General features: G+C 39.6%; 2 protein-coding genes across 9 annotated transcripts; one reads left to right on the top strand and one right to left on the bottom strand.

Annotated features, from left to right (window-relative positions):
• Positions 1-338: 338 nt before the first annotated feature.
• On the bottom strand, positions 339-12423 carry zdhhc18b (zDHHC palmitoyltransferase 18b). 7 transcript variants are annotated; one of them, XM_026300409.1, is made up of 10 exons: positions 11521-12423; positions 10803-10963; positions 9491-9640; positions 9136-9273; positions 8283-8334; positions 8059-8161; positions 7546-7655; positions 6531-6633; positions 4437-4518; positions 2763-2891 (listed from the first exon to the last, which is right to left on the bottom strand). In XM_026300409.1, the coding sequence occupies exons 1-9, from the start codon at positions 11769-11771 to the stop codon at positions 4477-4479; spliced, it is 1110 nt and encodes a 369-aa protein (XP_026156194.1). In that variant the 5' UTR covers positions 11772-12423; the 3' UTR covers positions 2763-2891; positions 4437-4476. The 7 variants fall into 7 exon arrangements, 3 of the variants coding, with proteins under 3 accessions (XP_026156192.1, XP_026156194.1, XP_026156195.1); XR_003295306.1 differs by lacking the exon at positions 4437-4518 and adding an exon at positions 5762-5867 and having other exon boundaries at positions 2802-2891; XM_026300407.1 differs by lacking the exon at positions 4437-4518 and having other exon boundaries at positions 339-2891.
• Positions 12424-12813: 390 nt separating this feature from the next.
• On the top strand, positions 12814-19140 carry kdf1b (keratinocyte differentiation factor 1b). Of its 2 annotated transcripts, none has more exons than XM_026301217.1 (4): positions 12814-12986; positions 14008-14991; positions 15090-15176; positions 16974-19140. In XM_026301217.1, the coding sequence occupies exons 2-4, from the start codon at positions 14064-14066 to the stop codon at positions 17066-17068; spliced, it is 1110 nt and encodes a 369-aa protein (XP_026157002.1). In that variant the 5' UTR covers positions 12814-12986; positions 14008-14063; the 3' UTR covers positions 17069-19140. The 2 variants fall into 2 exon arrangements, with proteins under 2 accessions (XP_026157002.1, XP_026157001.1); XM_026301216.1 differs by having other exon boundaries at positions 14046-14991.
• Positions 19141-19686: the final 546 nt, after the last annotated feature.

Below are 19686 nucleotides of genomic sequence, written 5' to 3' on the forward strand. Positions count from 1 at the left end.
TAGATGTATACCAATTGAACAAACCATAGCTATCATGGATATAGAGATTTTCATGTGATTTTCAAGCCCATCTTAACAGGTTATACTGAATTCTCGCATATAACAAAGATGAAGAAGAGGAAGACAAAGAAAAAACAATTATTACAATTATGAAGATGGTGCAGAAGATGCAGATAATATTAAAATACCTAAAATTCCAGTTATCTGGGGTAGGTAGTGTACTGGTTCACTCTGAATGGATTGTCTGACTGCAACTGCATATTTAAGTCATCACTGTCATCTAGTGGTGAATTATTGCACTTCAGCGGATCAAAAAAGTGATTTAGTAAAGTTTTATTTTCATTTTGACAGGAGCATTGGCTTAGTAACCTTACAGTTTGTACAAATAGAGTACACTATGTTTCTCTTCAGAAATATATTACTTGCACTCAGTCGCGGTGGTATCCAGATACTGGGATGACTTTTGGTGAACTGTACATGAAATGATGCTTCTCTACTCTGTTAACACGCTCCAGGAAAACTATATATGAAGTGTGTGTTGTGTGTGCATGCCTACATTTAGTGCCGGGGGATCATTGCATTTTTGTGCAGCTATTGCCATCAGGTTATGATGAGGATAAACATGATATATGTCACAAAGAACTTGCATATTGAATACCTAAGCCCTACAGGTTCCCACCTAAACAAACCAACACATCCACCACTCACATACATCTTAGATTTGTCAAAGCACACAGATTAAAACGATACTGCAGAGGAGAGAAAAGGTATTGCTGTTGCTGACACAAGTGTGAGCAGGAAGTAGACTTCTGAAAGGAAGCTCTAAGTCATTGTGTGATATTAAAGGTAACACAAGCAGAAATGAGTAACACTGGCTCAGCTCAGATACACAACAATGTCCATGAATCTGGAGGATGTGATGTTTGAATGTATGAAATAATCAGAAATACCATAAAATATATTTTAGTCATTATCATGCAGTTGGATTCATTGGAGATTTTACAGCAACAGTACACACCAACCACAAATGACACTTAACCCACTGTGCTGTGTGTGCAACTTTAAGGGAAAAATTCACACAAACACCAAATTTACATAGTGAAATTTCAGTAAGTTTAGACATTAAAGTCAGGACATTCATAGAACGATAACTGTTTTGCATTGACAGTGACACCACAGTACTCTCAGGCCAGTGCCAGTCCTATTGATCACTGTGTATTTTTGATGTATGTTCTACATAAAAATGAATCCTTGACTGCTAAAATCCTACCTGGCTGCACATTTTCTGTGTGTCAGCGTGTCTACAGTAAGTTGATTAAAAAACTAAAGTAACCTAAACAAAAACTAAAATATTAAAGATATTACAGCATTAAGCCCTCAAGATTAGGTAATGATGAAACAACATAGTGTGTAAGAAGTGACATCTAAACACATCTAAAGGTAAAATTGGGGGTGAGTTATAAACAATTCATTGTTGAAAAGGAAAAGGAAAAAAGAGAGCAATCTTTATGTCCTGTGGACATGCATGTCTGGTTTTCAGAAAGTCACTAAAATTGTTGTAAGCAACCCTAACCCAATTCCAGCATCAGTAAGGTGTAGGACAAGTGGGTCTCAGACATGGATTAGACAAGCACTTTCTTCGATGCATACTGGTGCATGCCCATTGATATCATGCTTCAGTGGTTCACATTACCAAACAAGGTTTCACATAAATTGCCTCAAACTAGTTGCCATGCAGGAAACAAGGGGAAAGTCAGTTTGTAATGCAACCAAAATGATCAAATGAGGAGCTGTGATTTGGAAGAATGGTGCAGAGTTCCACACAGATGGAAAATATATGAGCACTGAAGGAGCACTCAAGATGATCTTATTAAAACTCATGCTGGTTTTTCTTTTGTCACCCATCTGTATATCCAACTCCAGGGGTCAGATATAAACACAGAGCTTTCAGACTTGAGAATAATAAAGGTAATGTCTACACTCAAAATCCCATGGCTTTCCATTATTCACCGCCCATACAACTCAACATGACCTCAGTACAAAGAGTATCTTCGCTATTTAGCTAACGAAGAAACTGGCCAACATTCACACTATAATAAATTGAACACAATCATTTACCAATTCATTATGTGAATTCTTAGCTTTAACCTTCCATACAAGGCCTTTCAAGATCCCAGACAAAACAGACAAAATAGTAGATCTAACATGTCATCTAAAACTCATTTTTAACATCAAGAATCATGAGGAAGTCATATCAGCATAACACCTTACAAATTTCATCCTTTCATTACACACCAAAGGCTGACATCCTCAACTGAAAGAATCATTTTCATCCCAATTGCCTCAGTTCTACTGCTGATTGATCTCACAATAACATGTTTATGTGATTGTCATCCTTTTTCTGAGTGATTACAGCCAGCACTTTCAGACCCAGCAAAATAAAAAAATGAAAGTTCATACCACTTGTATGTGACTGTTATACAGCATGCAGGCTTTAAATAATGTGACTTTACTTGAGAAGGCCGTCATTCAAATCAGTGCAATGTAGTAAACGTGGCACCTTTGTGGCCCTCAGCTTTGGAGCTGGGGCCAGTGTCCAAAGAGGTAGGGGTAACGGGGACATCAAAGGCGGGGTTGTGAATATGCAAAGCCACTTGTTTGCTTTTCTTTGAGTGAGTCTTACAGTGGTGTGGAGAAGAGGTATTGCCTGTGGAGCTGACAGTATGTCGGGCCCCGCAACTTGTGGAGAGCTCCGGTGAAGGGTCAGAATTCACCTTGGAGCTGTTGTCTGGGCAGGTTTGAGCTGCCTGAGGTTTCCCCTGAGGACATGACGTGGAGAGGAGCGGAGAGAGAGTGGCCGATTCCAGCAGACCTTTAGTACCTTGTGTGCACTGAGAATGTGTGAGAAAGAGGAGAGGAGGAAAAAAGAACTCAGATGAGATGAGAGTTAAGACGAAAACCAAGGTGTTACATCACTTAAGTCAATTCAGCAACAGCTGTGCAGAGGCGTTCCCCAACCCCATTTCCCCCCCACCCGTTTCCAGGTGCAAGGGGGAGGGTATTGTGGTTGTCACCTTTAAAACAACCTGTTGCACCTGGCGTTTGGTTTGTCCATTCTGGGCTACTGTAGAAACATGGCTGCCTCTGTGAAAGGAGACCTGCTCCCTTCAGGGGTTTCCACAGCGAATCATCTGCCTCCATTTAACCCTATCCTCTGTATCCTCCTCACCCACACCAACTATCCTCATGTCCTCCTTCACTACATCCAAGAACCTCCTCTTTGGTCTTCCTCTAGGCCTCCTTCCTGGCAGCTCTAACCTCAGCATCCTTTTACCAATGTATTCACTGTCCCTCCTCTGAACATGTCCAAACCATCTCAATCTGGCTTCCCTGGCTTTTTCTCCAAAACATCTAACATGAGCTGTCCCTCTGATGTCCTCATTCCTGATCCTATCCATCCTCGTCACTCCCAGAGAGAACCTCAACATCTTCAGCTCTGCTACCTCCAGCTCTGCCTCCTGTCTTTGTCTCAGTGCCACTGTCTCTAAACCAGACAACATTGCTGGTCTCACCACTGTCTTGTCCACCTTTCCTTTCATTCTTGAAAAAGGAGACCTGCTCTCTATGTAATTTAAAAAGCTCACCAAAGATTAAGAAAATACAGTGTTTGGAATTTTCTCAGATTACACACTATTAACAACAAATGAACGTGCTGCATCAGGAAGTGCATCCACTGTGCCAAATCAATCATGCAGATAAATTGAAAAGCTGTGGAAACCCCTAACAGGAGCAGCTGGAAAAAAAATGAACACCAATGACAACATATTTATGAACACTATATTCCATTTCTGTTAATATATCCCTTCTTGTATTACTCACTGAAGCTTTAAGAGTCAGGGCTATGCTAGCAGCGCTGTAAAGCAATGTTTGAAGCTAAGGCTAGTGTCAATATTGTTAGCAATAGCAATGTTAACATGCTTAGCAGGCATCATGGGTGGGCTTATCTCTGTGAGCGAGCCATTTTACATTAGTCACTCTTTCAGTTAAGGTAAAAATATTGATTAGTGCAGCTTTAAACACTCCTCTTTCAAGTGTTTAAAATGGCTACAGCCTAGAGGCTATGATATTGTGCTTTTTGTATTGTTTCAAATGAGTTCAAGAAAACATTTGGAGAAAAAAAACTAATCCTAGAAAATCTATGGCATGCAAACTCTTTAATTTTAGGAAATGCTTCCACTATATTGGAAACATACGAGCCCTTAACTGTGTGTCCTTATATGAATGCTACATACAGTAACTGTGTGTTGGTAGATTATGCACCCTGCAGTGTGTTCAACCAAAAGCCATGCAGGAGTACAGCAGCCAGCACGAGGACATGCAGGCACAGCAGTGGGCAGAGACACTCACTCACTTTCCCTTCCTCTAAACAGGCTTACCAAGCTCAAACCTTCCTTTTCCTGCTCTAAATGTGGCTATTCAGCCACTGCAGGACACTGCAAAGTCCAGACATTTCTCCTCCTAGTGTTGGTAGCAAAACAGGCACAGAGACAGACCACATACAGAACAGGAAGTTAGGACAAGGTGGATAGACGCACAGTGAATGTACCAACACTGAGACAGTGTGTTCAGAGCTTTTCTTTCTTGAAAATCAATTATTCTCCCAATATGTAAACTGGAAGTGTGGAGAAGGAAGACCCATGAAAAATGAGGACGGGGAGATGACAGAATTGCATTGACAAATGTTTTATTAATTTTGACTTTATAATTTGTGATGATGTATATATGGACAAATCAAAGAAAAAAACAAAAACATGAATAAATGAAGGAAATGGCTGAGACTTTGGACTTTAAGCTTTTAAACACAAAAGCATAACTATAAACACAAGACAGAAGAAAGGGAACACAGAACTAAAACAAGGTGCTGCAGATGCAGAACAAGCTTCCCACACAGCTTCAACAGTGTATCTGAACGATAAACATTCACCAAAACCAACTCAATTAAGTCAGTTAATTTAACATTTGCTACAGCTTTGGCTGCCTTTGTTTAAACCATACACCACCAAAAAAGGCTTTACAGCTGTCTTGTTCATCTGGTGTAAACTAAAGACCTGTTGGTCATTGTTCTGTATATGGCAAACAGAAACTACTCCTCTGCTTGATATTGGAGTATTGTGGCTCAGACTGCAATTGCATGTGAACAGGATACACACATAGGTACATCTTGTAAACAGAGGTAGTTCTACAACTCTCTAGACGTCCTTTTCTAGCCTGGAGTGAGGAAGAAGAGGAGCCCAAATCTTCACTGGAAAAAAATGAAGTAGATAACTTGAGGAAATATAAAATTTAATTTGATTTGTTTATTCCATAAGAAAAACATGACTGGGCTGCCAAGGCCAACATTAAAACACACCTTACAATATGTTAACTTAAAAAATAATTACTCATCTGAAGTAAGAAGCTCAATGCTGTCCTCATGTCTCTGTGTAATTTGAAGCAACTGTCATCAGCCAACTAACTTAGCAAAAAGAAACTGGGAAGAGAGGTAGCCTGACCTTAGTCCAAAATAAAGATATATGCCTAGCATCATCTCTAAATTTGACTTAATTACATAATATTGGTTGGTTAGTTGGATTAAACCACACAAAGAAAAAAATAGTTTCTAATTTTCAGAGCAGTTCATTTCTGACAGTGTGTGTGAAAAAACTGAAACAAGACGTTCCAGTATGAGAATACCACATACATTCATATATAAGATTAAAACCTGTTCAGTAGTTAGCCTCAGAGGTATATGTTGATTTTGTTCACTGACAGAGAAGGCCAGCCATTCCATGTCAGTCCGCTTAACATGCCCAGACTCCAACTCTATGCTTAAAACAAGAATGGAACATTAAAAAGAACATAAGCTGAAGTCAACAGCTATAAAGCTCATCATTGCACATTCAGGGTTGTGGTCAGGTATGACCAGGAGCTCATGGTGGCTAAGTTATGTTAGCAGACTGAAAAATATTAGAACATTAGAACATTAATGAGTTAATTACTTTTACTTTGAGTTAACAACTTTTTTGGACTTATTTCTAGAGACCCATTGAAACTCACAGCATACCTGCCACTTATTGCTACAGTGGCTGCTGTTCAGACAAGATTTAAAACACAGACATTAGATTTATACTGATCCCTTTATCTCTTTCTCTGAAAAGAAAAGAAAGAACATTTCCCAAACATGTTGATCTGTACTGATTATCTGCAATCAGGGACTTTTGATGTAACTGAAAAAAAATACTTTTTAAAAGACTTGTTTGCACTGAAAAAATTAATTGATGTGTAAACATCTGACTAATGTAAATACAGCATATGAAGGGATTATCTTAGGCACCAGAGTAAACAAGCAGCAGACAGATGCTTGGTTGCAGCTACAGCAGGCAACATGGCTTCTGTCATGCAAAGGAAGAGTTTTGGTGGGAGTTCAGGGGTGCAGACACATGAGAGGGAGATTCCTGCAAACCAAAAGACAGCGGGGAAGATCGTCCTACCACGTTTATCTCGCTTTTAGCAGCCAGAGCTGGAAGCTCGATGTCCATGCCGCCTGTCTGGGCAGATTCATCCGTGGGCAGAAAACCTCGCCTGTCGATCAAGCTGAAACATGACAGAAATAAGGCAGGTCCAAGCCCTCTTTTAGTCTCACCATTTCATTGCCCCTTAAACATGAATGCTCACTGAACTACAAACTAGGTAAGCACATGCACCTCAGCAACATCTTTCAGAATGGAACATAAGCTACATGTAGTGTTCATCATCAATTCTGGAAAATGTAAAGGATCCTGAAACAAAAATCAGTTGATGAATAAGTTTAATGTTAACATGTACAATAATAAATGTTGTACCACCTATTCTACTCATCATTCCACTTTCAAACATGCCTCATGCCAAACACCGCCTTGCTCCAGCTCAGATGCTTTATATAGTCAGAAACTGTTTAACTTTTTATTGAGGTTAGCTTGAGCTTGAGCTGTTAAATTTACACTTTAGATGAAACTAATCATCAATGAATCAACTGTGAAGCCAACAGAAAAGTCATGGTGAGACCATGGAAGTCAGTTATATCCTAATTCAAGCACACAGCAACTCAACAAGTTACTGCAGGAATGAGTTATATTTAGAGTCACAGGTTGTCAAGACACTGAGCCCATTCTTGCACCCTATTAATGTGTATATGCACTTTATCTGTCTTATAAAACTGTAGCTAATCCATTTTATTCACCATCACAAACCACAAAACAGGTCTTGGGTGTCCACAAGTTTTATATGTTTAGGAAAAATCTTATTAGAATCGTTTATACACATTTTCAAAAAATACTAATGTTAGTCTTAAAATTAACATTAAACTCATAGATTATCTAGACAAATATCAAGTCATGAAAGCAGCATTATTGGTCAAGGTAAACTGAAACATGATATTTACATGAGACATCACTAAAACCAATCTGTATCAGGATGGGAGTGGGATTCATGCATGAAATACATTAGTAATGTAAATTTAATACTAACCTAGGGGGCAAGGGTCCACAGAGCACAGAACAACAGTTGATAAAGATGTTATTATAACTGTAAGGGTTGGTGACATCTTCTCCGCTCTTCCCTGACCAGGAGCCTTTAATCTGGTTTAAAAAAAAAAAAAAAAAACACTAGATTATAAAAATTGTAAAGATTCTTTTTTTTTTTAATATGTTGTACAGAAGTTTTTATTCACTGGACAAAACGCTACAATATGTGATGAATGATATGGATGACAAGTAAACCTTTAAAAAGCCATGACCAAATAATATACAGTAAACCTTTGCACATCAGTAACTATGGTAAATTTATTAAATCACTGCTGAAGCAGAGTCACAAAACTTACACCAAGTACTTACAGTGTTTGGATGTTATATTTTCTTTTACGTATACTAACTGACTAACAACCTTGCTCAAATCTGATAGATCTGATCTTGCAACTTACAAACATTCCAAATAAGCATTCCTGAACCTTTCAGTACCACAACACACCAATCCAGTACTCACGTCTTCATTGGTGGTCAAATTGGAAGCGACCAGGTATGTATGGAAACCTGAGAGGCCCAGGATGGACCAGACTGAGAAGAAACATATCACCAGCTCCACTGCAGTGAAAGGTTTAGTTAAGGAAAGCACCAGTTTATTTGAGAAGGCAAGAATAAATAAAACCTGCTCACCAACAGTGAAGTTATAGTAAGAAATTTTAAAAAATATTGGTGAGTTCAGGATATCTGCCTGGACTCTCTTGGAGAGCAAACACCAAGCCTTTTCCATCTTGAGCCCCTGAAAGAGTAAAAAACACAAAAAAAAAAAAAAAAAAAAAAAACAGCAATGAGTAAAGGCTTTAATAGAGTAAAGTCTATTAAAGGTGAGAAAGTGCTTAATCATGTTGAAACATTTTTCTTGTGTGGCAACAGCTGTACTAGAGTCCAGCTCAGCTCAACTGATTTCTTTGTATTCCAAGCCTTTAGAGAAATATAATTTGAACATTGCTCAAGACACCAAAGGGAACCAAATAAAGAATGCTAGTCTCAAAAAAATGATATACTGTCTGTTTTTGATTATCTGACACCTACATTACTCTCATGTGGTAAACCTCACTTGTCTGGCATTACAAGCAAGACACTAATTCATGTCTATAAAAAAAGCCAGATGGTCACTTCCTGTTTGAACTGATCCACCTCCTTTGCTTTGTTCCAAAGTTCAATCCAATTTAGCTTTGATATGTGAAACTGTTTACATATGGATATGTTTTATAGTGGTAGAAGTGAAGGACAGGTTGTCTCTAGGCTCTAGCAATTTGAGGACAGTGACAGAGACTAATGAAGGGCTGCTTCATTTACAATTTTGTAACCTACTGTTGTTGGCATGCCAGCTCCTTGGAGGTTATATTTACACCCCTGAACATATTATTTCCTGTCCCCTCCTACTTTTGGCCACACTACAAGAGTAAATTTAGCCAGGTGGATTTGAGTCTGACTGCACCCTGACAGTTACTGACACATGTTGTTTGAGCCAGGTGTGTTAGCAGTTATCAGTAAAGATCCACCTTGTTTTTCATGTGGACACAGCATAACCACATACTCAGTGCAAGATGTGTGGTCACACAGCCGAAGATGAACGCTGTCAGGAAGGAAAGTGACACTATGAAAGTGTAGAAGAAGCGGTAGTTGCGTTTTCCTACGCAATTCCCGACCCACGGGCAGTGATGGTCAAATCGCTCTGTAAGAGAAGTACACCAACAGAGAACTCATAGTGAACTCCAAGTGATACCTTCCATTTTAATTTAAGGTACAATCCCACAGTCAAATTAATGTCATTCAAATGAGTCCAAACTGAACTAGAGGAAAGGAACGATCTTCACTGTAGCCCTATGAAGTCTTTATTTATTATTAATTATTCATAAATGTCACAACGCTTGTCTGTGCCCCCAGCTCACCCACACAGTTGTCACACAGGCTGCAGTGGGAGGTGCGTGGAGGCCGGAACATCTTGCAGGTGAAGCAGTACTTGAGCTTGACCACCTGCTGGTTGATGAGGACTTCCTTTGTGCGTGGTGGAGGTCGATAGCTAGTGTTACCAGTGTTGTCTACAGAGAATGGGGGAAAAAAAAAAATATATATATATATATATATATATATATAGACACACGTGGCAACAAAATCAATCACAGAGTCTGGCCAATCACTAGCAGCTGTCATTAGTGTCAACACCTCACAGACCCATAGAAATAAACATGGCACAGAACAACAACAGCAGTGGAACTCAGTGGAGAGACGAGGGATTTGCTGGACATTTATGGAGCTCCACATTCCATTATTTACACATGTTCAGGCAATACAGAGTCAAACTAAATGCCCACAACAATTCCTTCAAGATAGGGTGGTAGGTAAAAATTCAATTCTTATGTCATATCTTTGTTTCTAATATAGTTGGAACAGGTTAGGTAATAAGAACTTCTTACATCTCCCCTGTCCTTGGTCATGTGTAGGAGTTTACAAGGTGCTCAGAAAGCCAGCTTTAGACACTATACTGAAACATGTCATATGGAAAGGAAAGATAACGTTAGCGAGAGTCTAAACTGATGGTGAACACAAATGAAATGGTGTGGAAAAGGAGTCTTTATGGAACCGTAGGGATAAAAAAATTTCAAATTCCTAAAATAGTTGGGATCAAACTGGGGAGCTTTAGAAGTCAACATGACAATTGCCTGGATGGCTGCCAAAGTGAGATGCATTACACAGAGTCACGAGAAATTTGTCTTTTTAAAAATTCTACTTAAGAAATTTGATGGGTCAAAGGTTTCATCATCAAATGAAAATGAAACTGGGCACAGTGTGAGTCGTGACTGCACAATTAAAATATACCTTATGTTTCAATTTCAGAGTAAAACCGCTGATGCTAGTGGAACAATGCCTTCAATCTGTGAATTGTGCTCTAAAGCAAAATATGTAATAGGTCCTTGACGTCCGACATAACTGAATGCTACTGAGCAGACGACAGCTTACAGTGAGATGAGATGAGCTTATGCAGTTTGAGTTTAGGGATCAAATTCCCTTTAGGAAATATAAAGGCCATATGGAAAATTAGTGTGCCAGTAATAGTCTATATTTAGTGCCATAAACATGCAGGAATACCATTCTGGGAGCAAATAGTAAGTGCTTTATAAACAGCAACGTTTTTCAATGCTGGATATCAAAGTCAAAAGCATTTAAGGCATTTATATAGTTCTGATCCCAGCTGGGTCTTACCAATCTGTTTCTCAATGTCTGCAGCCTCATCTGGAGTTGCTCTGGGCAGGATGCCAGGGTCGCTGAAACTCGTTTGGAGCAGGGTGATGACCACAAATACAAAGAGGATGCCTCCAATAACAGGGATGCAGCTGGTCAGGTGTTTGACAAGGAAGGGACAGCTGTGATTAAGGGCAGGCACAGACAGAGATAGACACATTATGACTACATTAAAGTCTGGGAAAGGACCAAAACAAAGCCTGGCCTAAGAGATCTAATTTTAATTAACATTTGGTGATTTAATCACATTTGAATCACTGGAGACAGAGCACACTTTCACAGCATGTCTAAAAGAATGTGATGAAATGAAAACCATTTTCATATTCAGGCACTGATCCTTCTTACAGCACCATGCCACATTGACAGCTGCAAGTGAAAGAACACGTTTTGCTGATTGGAAGCCTAGACAATGAAATACATTTTAAAGTTGAATTTGTGTATTAGCCATTACCATTATTTACATGAATGAGGAATATGCGAGAATCACCTGGGCTGGATCTACATTTCAGGATAGACCCAATACACCATAAATACCCGAAGTGTCTATAAAGACTTTAAGGGTTTTTCAATTAACGACAGTTTATTAACTTTCAGAGACACAGAGGGCCCCCAGCTGGACAAGCACTGGACTCCATGCTGATGTTAGAATTGCAGACCTAACAAAAAAACAAGAACTCACTCAAATATAAAGAATAAACCACTTGTGACGAGAATAAGACCCAGAGTGAGGGGCAGGACCCCGCTCTGTCGGGCCACTATGATCCGTCCATCGCAGTAGAAGCGATTCTTCCCGGGGAACACTTGCCACTTTCTCCTCGGCCTTTTCGGCTCCTCTCTCTTGTGGTTATTGCTTCCCTGATGGACTGGAGGGGTCGGGGTGGGCGTTGGAAGAGTCTGCGGGTCGATCTGCTGATACTCGCAGTTTTTCATGATTTAAAATAAAGTTTGGTTGCTCTGTCCCAATTCTGACAACCCGGGCATTTGGCCAGCGACCGATCGCATCACCGACACCCGTCTACTTTGAGGCATCTGAACGGAACAAATGTCGTTATTCCACTGGGAAACAAGCTAGCGTCAGTCCTTTGCTGTGGCTGTCCATTTGTAAATCACCGTGCTCGAAATTACATCCCAGTTACTTCCCATGCCTCCTCCAGCCTGACTCTAGAAACACTGCACAAAATCAGGCGATAATCCGCTGGCCATCGTTAGCTCGCTAGCCGAGCCATTCATGCTGCCCTGACTAACAACACAAACACAAAACAGCGTTACACTGCTAGCTTCTTAGCTCGCTCGTCGTGAACATTTCTACTGGTTTCTACCAGTTTCACTCGTCTCCTGTGGCATTAATAAAGTAAGAAGCACTAAACTTTGTCATTTTCGTCACATGTCGCTTTTCTTGCAACTGCCCGACACATTCGTGACTAACGTTGGTTAACGGCTACAAACTGTCGTCCGGCTGCTGTCAAGTGAAACGCAAAGAAATAATCAGTGTTTCCGGTCACTTTTCTTTCGAAATAAATAACCCTTAGATCAATGATGGCTGTCATAAGAATACAGTTCCATATAATGCACATTCCTTGTTTTATTTTTCTCTATAAATGCAATGCAACGCAAATATATAACTGTATTGTACAACATCCGGTACATCACGCCTCGTTGTAGCTAACTTGACGCAGGTTCATCAAGTGACAAAATAATACTCCGGAAATCATATCAAAATTAAAGTGTGAAATGGTTGACTTTTGGTTTCGAAACGTGTGGTTCTTAAGATTATATTTTAGTAAATGTGGTGACTTTCTTCACCGATTACCTACTATGTGATTTAGCTAACTAGTTAAATAAATTCACAGTGTACTATTACCAGCGGAAAACTCCGCAAAATTGGCAAATTCGTGGTAAAATCACAGTCGCGTTTTATTTTTTAAGTCGTGATCGGAAGTTCCACCTCTTGTTGTAACTACCTGGTGCACTTCCTCCGCCTTGACGAACAGGTACGCGGCTTTGGTCGAAAACTTTAGTGAAAAGGGACTTTTGGAGCGGAGCTGATATATTGGGTCAACATGGATTGAAAAGAGAAATGTTTAACGTAAAGTGAAGAAGGCAGCCCTAATCCGGGAGTCAGCTGGTGGACGTACCGTGTATACTGTGAGTAACGTTGACAGAAAGTCCCCTAATGGAGGAAAGAGTAATGTTAGCAATGACAAGTCGCCATGAAAGTTGAAATCATTTTCATACATAAGCGAATATGACCAACGCCTGTCAGACGATAACGTTGAATCCATGCTGGTCGCTAAATGTGAAAAATAGAAACCGCTAAAAAAAAATCTAAAAATAAAAAACATCTATTGACTTGTTTGTTTTTTTTTTGCTAACTACAAAACATGACATGACATGCCATCAGAGTACACCAAACACTGTTTGAGAACCATGCCGTTTAAAAGGTCTACATGTTCTCTGTGAGCACAACATAGCCGATGATAATGCCAGATTCAATAAGGTTTTATCTTCAGTTCGGCACCGCCACAATCTACACCAGCTGCTTGGTCACTTTGATAAAACCCCGACGTTTCTACACAGCCGCAGTCTGAATAGCCACACTCCAAAGATGTCTAGTTTAGCTAAGTGACTGAACGCGATTAATGATGGCACTGTATTACCCGTGGTTCGGTTTAACAGGTAACAATTTCAGACTTGTAAACGCATTCCTAAAATATTTGGTTATGCTTTACTTGCTTCTCTACTGCTTTACCTTTCCCCGTGAGCAATAGGTCACTAAATTACACGGTTTTTAAACCAAGCTTGGTGCTTTGTGCCTTGATTCAGCAGCGCAGTGTAAACAGGAGATAGTTTGCATATGGCGTATGACTGTGATGATTTTCAACCTTCTCTCATTTTTAGCTTTATGTGACAGCTGTCCTCTATATTTTAAATTAAACATCGAAATTCGTTTCCAGGAATCCTATAACAGTATACAGTGAGTTTTATATGTGAACAGTTAATGGTCTGTGTGTTTACACATCCTCCATGGAACTGGTTGGGTTACTTTACCTGCCACCTGGGGATAGTAGTTTCACATTTGTTTTGAAGAGAGATGCCCTCCGGTAACATGTGATTTTAGGTTTTACCTGACAGATTGGATTGATAGCAACCTTTGATAACATTTCAGGAATCCATTTAGTTACGCCTCAATTTACCTAATTCCAGACCTTGGAGCCGTAAGTCATGTCTGCCAGTAGCACTGGCAGTCAGAGACAGAGCTCAGTGCCGGGCAACTACAGGCATGGACCAGGCCAGAGCAGTAGCCAGAGACTGTCATATGAAGAGCGCTGTGTGGACCCAGTGGAAGGCAGTATCCCAACCCCAGTGCCAAAAACAGTCCAGAGAGCTCACCTGAAAGATGCAAATGGAAAGGAATCTGAGACCATTGGCTTCATTCCTGGCTCAGCTGACTCTCCCTCTGCCGCACAAACCTGCTATCCCTGTGCTTCTCCAAGGAGCTGTAAGACTTTTATATGTAGCGTGCTGACCTGCGGCCTGTACAAAGTCTGCCAGCGTTCCATCCTTGCTCCATGCCTGGTGCCAAATGAGAGCTCCCTTGATGAACCAGAGAGGGTGAGTCTTCGAGCTGTGAAACTAGAAGACAACAAAGAGGAAGACAGCACAGATTGGCTGGGGGATGTCCGCATCGCTGGAGTCAAAGTTGACAGTCCAAGAGAGTATTTAGATGTTGAAACCAGTTCTCCAGCATATGTGCCTCCAGCCATTGTACAAGTACAGCCCAGCCATCCATCCCTGCATGATTCTATGAGGTTTGATGACTGGGAGGATAGCGAGGAGAACGTGGACTCTCTAATTACTAAGAAGCTGCTGGAACTCTACTCTGAGTATCAGATTGAAGAGTTGGCCAGGTGCACATCAGACTCTGTGTTTCTAAAGAAGAGCAAGGCTATCAACCAGCTCATTAACTCGCTGGCAGAGGAGCACAAAATGGACGAGCAAGAAGCTGAATGTCGGCTGGTGCGCGGCATCATCCGCATCAGTACCCGGAAGAGTACGAAGAGGAGGCCCCCCACCTACAGGATGGAGAGAACACTGTCCGACAGCGGGAATGACACAATGAAGCAGAGTGATTCCTTCTTCAGCAACAACAGTAAGTTGTAGCTTTTCTTATCAGTGTGTCTCTAAAAGGCTCCAGAGTTTCTTTCCTGCTATCAAGTAACATTAGATTGTCTTCACTGTTTCCTCAAGATGACTACAAATCAAATCCAAACATCCAAATATCAGAGGTGACCGAGTCTGACCAGTTTGCCAGAAAGATAGGGAGAAACAATAGCGGTAAGAAAGCTGTCCTTTGTTATTACAAATACAGTATAATGTTACATTCATAAGATAACTCCTGTTTTTTTTTTAAGAGAATTAGATTTTAAAATGCTGGATTGAATTGTGTGTCTGTCACTTATTTTATTCACAGCTGTTGGATCAGTTGTAGCATGAATGTTTGTTTTTCTACATCAAGATTTATTTGGCTGTTTTAAAAGGGGAAATCCATCATGCATGTACAGTATTTGTAAAAAGTGTTTGCCCACATAGTACTGTTTAAGCATTCCTGGGAAATTAGCTTAGTGGCACAGCTGATGCTTCATTTGAGCCTCAGACCAATTTTGGAGTGTGTTTCTGCACAGAATGAGGACTGTGAATTTTGTCCCTGTTTCTTACACCATAGTTGCATTCCAGGTTGAAAACCTTCAGGGCCGCTGTGAAGTGTCGAAAAATTTACAGCGGCTATTGTTTTAAGACCAGCTTGAATAAATAAAATAAAACTCGAACCTGTACTTTAATGACTGTCATGAGTCCAAGGATCACTTAGTACAAACATCTACCAGTTAAACTACCACATTTTCACATCAGTGAGCATCAATTAGTTTGACTGCAAAATTGATGTCTGTGTTAGAGAAGCCTACTCAATACTGACCGAATCATTGTAATCCCAAGCACTGAATGGCAATGCATGGGAACTCTGCTTGCTCACATTATGTTTTTTTTGTATAGGAGACTATGATTGAGTTAATATGTTTATTACAGTGATCTTACAATGTGGCACAAGGTGGGCATTTCATCTGGTTCTGTGCAGCTTTACCTTCAGTTCAGATATGTGCCCTTGTAAGATTGCTGTGTTGATTAAAGTGATTAGGGCACTACGACTCATTTTAACATGTCTTTGACGGATGTACAGATGATCTTCCATGTAAATTGCTGTGTGATTTGTTAATGTTGTTGTATGTAGCACAGGAAACAACCCAAACAACAGAAGGCTTTGTGTGTCAGACAAATATTCATACATGGGTTCACATCCTAGTAAATAAATATAGAGGTTCTGTTAAAGATTACCCTCAACCTATGCATAGAGCTGAACTGATGAGAAACTAAAATGTAAATAGATTTTATCAGTGCGGGGAGTACATGCTCCTGTTTAGACAGGAGTAGTGTACTGTATGTGTCAGCTGTTTTTAAAAATGTGTCAAAAATTACAGCTGTGTGCAAAACTTGGAGTTTTGGATCTATAAGAATATAAGAAAATGATAATGAGCCTTATGGATTTTATTACTCTTTGCCAAAATCTCAATTGTTCTCTGCGGCTTGTGCCTACAAAGTGTAAGACAGTTTTACCAAAACCTCATAACTATTCAAAATCATCATCGTGGCTTGTTAGAAGTTGCTAATTGCCCCCCATTAAGCAGCAGCCTGCTGCATTGGTCTGATATGAAGATGAAACCAAGCGTTTCATAATGGAAGTTTCATAATGGAAGTGGTGAATGAGACATTTTATTGAGAAAACATGATTAAACCTCTCAATAGTTCTTTTTGCAAGTTAATTTTCAACATTTATTTTAATTGATTTTGATTTCATATGGATTAATTAAGCTATGAGAAAGGACAGCCCAGTATTTCAATGGAGGTGAATTGACCACTTTACTATAGAATACAACGTGAGGACCTCTTTATTGAAAAGCACTCACTGCTGCCTTAAATATGAAAGATGTTTCATAAACTTCTAAATTCTTTATTGTTTTCTCAGCTGGAGTGGGAAAACATGTCTAGTTGCAGCGCAGTAATACTTCTTGTTTCTTACAGCTCATACTTCTGGTTCTCCAACAGCCTACTCACCCTCTCACACAGTGACCAGCTCTTCAGGTGTCCCACTGATGAGCACCTCCGTCAGAACCTGATTCCTCTTCCACTGGTGATTTACGCTTGAACAGTTTGTGAAGTTGTGTCCACAAGGTCACATGTGGGACAATGAAAGAGAACATTGCTTGCATAGGACTCTGTAGCTGAACCAAGCTCTCTGGAGAGGACATGGCTTTACTGTGGAAAAAGAAAATATGAAAGGTTTGAAGGACTTCAGTGAACTCAGGGCTCTGTGTGAAGATATTTATGGTTGATAAATATTATGTGTAGATTTGAAGGAATACTTGTCCTGTAGGCAGATGTCGTCAGCAGCTCTTAAATATTGTGACACTATTAACCGTCCCCTCATCCTTGAAGGAGAACTTCAATAAACCTGACTCCTTTTTTGCTGGTTAGAATATTATGCAGACTTCGAAATGTAGCTCAGTAAAAATAAATGGTAGGGTTTTTTGGCACATTTCATTTCATTTTTTATCATTTTAAACTCATTTTAAACATTTTAAACGTGATTTTAAACTGTAGTCAATGCTTTCAGTTCAGTGGTTATGTAACACCTGTTTACTGATAGTGATTCTAGATTACTGATTAGAAACTGTTCTGATGATTTTAACCCTACCCCTAACTTTCCAATTAATGTGAGAGGTGTAGCATTGTTCAAGTGCCAATAAAATTAAAGGACACCTTTAAAAAAATTTGGCAGCAAGAAAAGACCAGTTTTATATGATGATTTGAAGACGTGTTTTTTATGTGTGCCTGGTAGTACACTAGAAATGAAAGTGAGTTTTTTATTTTTAAATTTGGCAAAACAAAAATATATGCTTCTTTGTTTTATTGTTGACATTTAGAAAGCAAGAATAGTAAACACTTTCCTGTCTGAAACTGCTGAAAATGATCCTATGGCCATGTATCTTATCTCAGCATAAAGAAAACCAGAAGGAGTGAGCCTGGTCCTCTCTGAAGGAACAAAACCTGCATAGCAACACCTCTAAAGCTCCCTAATTTACATGGTATCTCTCATTTGTTTATTCTGTTCTAAAAACCAAAGTGTAAAAACATGTATTTGTGGTTTTACAGGGAATTTTGTACTTGTCTATTTCTTGGCCGCCATTTATCGTTTTCACACGGTTTGTTTTTAAAGTGGTAAAGTTTTTAAGAAAGTGGTAGGTTTATTAGTGAGCTTTAGATGTTCTCCTATGTACAGCTAGCTCTTCCTCTTTATTCCCTATCTCTATGCTGGTGGTGGCTTCATATTTACAATGCAGATAGGATGTTTGGTTTTTCTTTTGTATGAGGAAAGAAACATTTATATATATATTCAGAGCAGATTTTAGTCAGCATCATTAACATGAAGGTCAGTCAGATGTTTGATTTGTGCTGGATACTGTTTTTGGTCATGTACTGTTCTGTCTGTAACCCAACTCTAAAACTGAAAGATATGAAAGCTGATGTGAACTAGCGGCAGTATATGTGCTTTAACTTCTTAGTGGCATTGTCCCACGCTGGCCTATGAAGTGAATGCCATCAACATGCAATGCTTTGTGTTTGCTCCTGGGTCATAATGGGAATTTGGACAGCTGACTGTTATTCAGCACTGTGGCCTTCCTAAGAACTATAAACTCACTTGTAGTTTCTGTTTGTGACCTCATTTAATGCACAGTGGTCTAAGTGTCCTGATTACACTTGCCTGCCAGGATAGTGTCTTCTTCTGCCCTATTTCAATTCTTAGTGTAAAGAAAAAACTTCTCTTTTGTCTTGACTAATATGATGCCAACACCAGTTAGTCAGAAAATTGATTGCAACACCAGTGTGGTTCTAATAATATGATGTGAAACTGGTTGTTCTGGTTTAGACCAAAACAGAAAATGCAGCTCAGCTAATTAGAAAATAATGAATGTGCCTGTTTCATTTAAACACCTGTCTGTAACTTTGTCTTGTTTCACTGAACTGATTTAATAATTAGTATAGCATTTTGTTTTCACGTACACCTCATACCTGACACGTGATACCTTACACCTTGAAAAGTCAGGTCAGGTCAGTGTGGTTTCCTAAGAACAGTATATATAGTATATTGCTTGGGTCCTCACCAAAGGGGACTTCATATTTTTTTCCTACTGACAGTAAATGTTTTTCAATAGAAATATCATTAGATAAATAAAACCTATGTGAAGCAGAAGTGTTTTGCTTGTTGTTTGTCAGAAGTGGCCACATGAGGGCGTCCAAGTGCAATGCCAAGCCATGCTGCTTTCTCAGTTTCCTCTACATTAAGACACACCATTAGGGCATGCTTCCACAGGTCATGTACTATTTCAAATCAGAAATCCTCAAGTTAAATAAGGCATTAAATGTTTATTTCATGCACTTTAAATTCTAGTTATATATATTTTTAATATATATATATTAACACAGAACAGTCTTACCCTCAGCACTTTTATTAGGCAAACAACCTTTGTGTTAATAAATAAAAAAAATATTTGTGCTGCCAATAAAAGGCTTAAAGAAAAGCACAGTAATTAGGCTGTGCTGGACAGTCTAAATAGTGGGTTCTGCTAGAAGGATGTAGCTGAAGTGACTGGTGTCCTTTGGGTGCAGGAGGTGGATGACTTCTTGGAGAGCTCTCTGAGCCTCTTGTTGGAGGCCTTCAACAACGCACAGGGCA

The sequence above is a fragment of the Mastacembelus armatus genome, chromosome 11, assembly GCF_900324485.2.
Source record: "Mastacembelus armatus chromosome 11, fMasArm1.2, whole genome shotgun sequence".
Classification (NCBI taxonomy): Eukaryota; Metazoa; Chordata; class Actinopteri; order Synbranchiformes; family Mastacembelidae; genus Mastacembelus; species Mastacembelus armatus.

What these genes read in the sequence shown, in the direction of transcription:
- zdhhc18b (XM_026300407.1), bottom strand. Translation starts at nt 11,771, where the DNA reads ATGAAAAACTGCGAGTATCAGCAGATCGACCCGCAGACTCTTCCAACG. An exon ending in CCTGTGTGACAACTGTGTGG is followed by an intron (nt 9,274 to 9,490) that starts GTGAGCTGGGGG and finishes CTTCTCTTACAG; the next exon opens with AGCGATTTGACCATCACTGC. An exon ending in CTCCAAGAGAGTCCAGGCAG is followed by an intron (nt 8,162 to 8,282) that starts ATATCCTGAACT and finishes TAAACCTTTCAC; the next exon opens with TGCAGTGGAGCTGGTGATAT.
- kdf1b (XM_026301217.1), top strand. Translation starts at nt 14,064, where the DNA reads ATGTCTGCCAGTAGCACTGGCAGTCAGAGACAGAGCTCAGTGCCGGGC. An exon ending in TTCCTTCTTCAGCAACAACA is followed by an intron (nt 14,992 to 15,089) that starts GTAAGTTGTAGC and finishes TGTTTCCTCAAG; the next exon opens with ATGACTACAAATCAAATCCA. An exon ending in GATAGGGAGAAACAATAGCG is followed by an intron (nt 15,177 to 16,973) that starts GTAAGAAAGCTG and finishes TGTTTCTTACAG; the next exon opens with CTCATACTTCTGGTTCTCCA.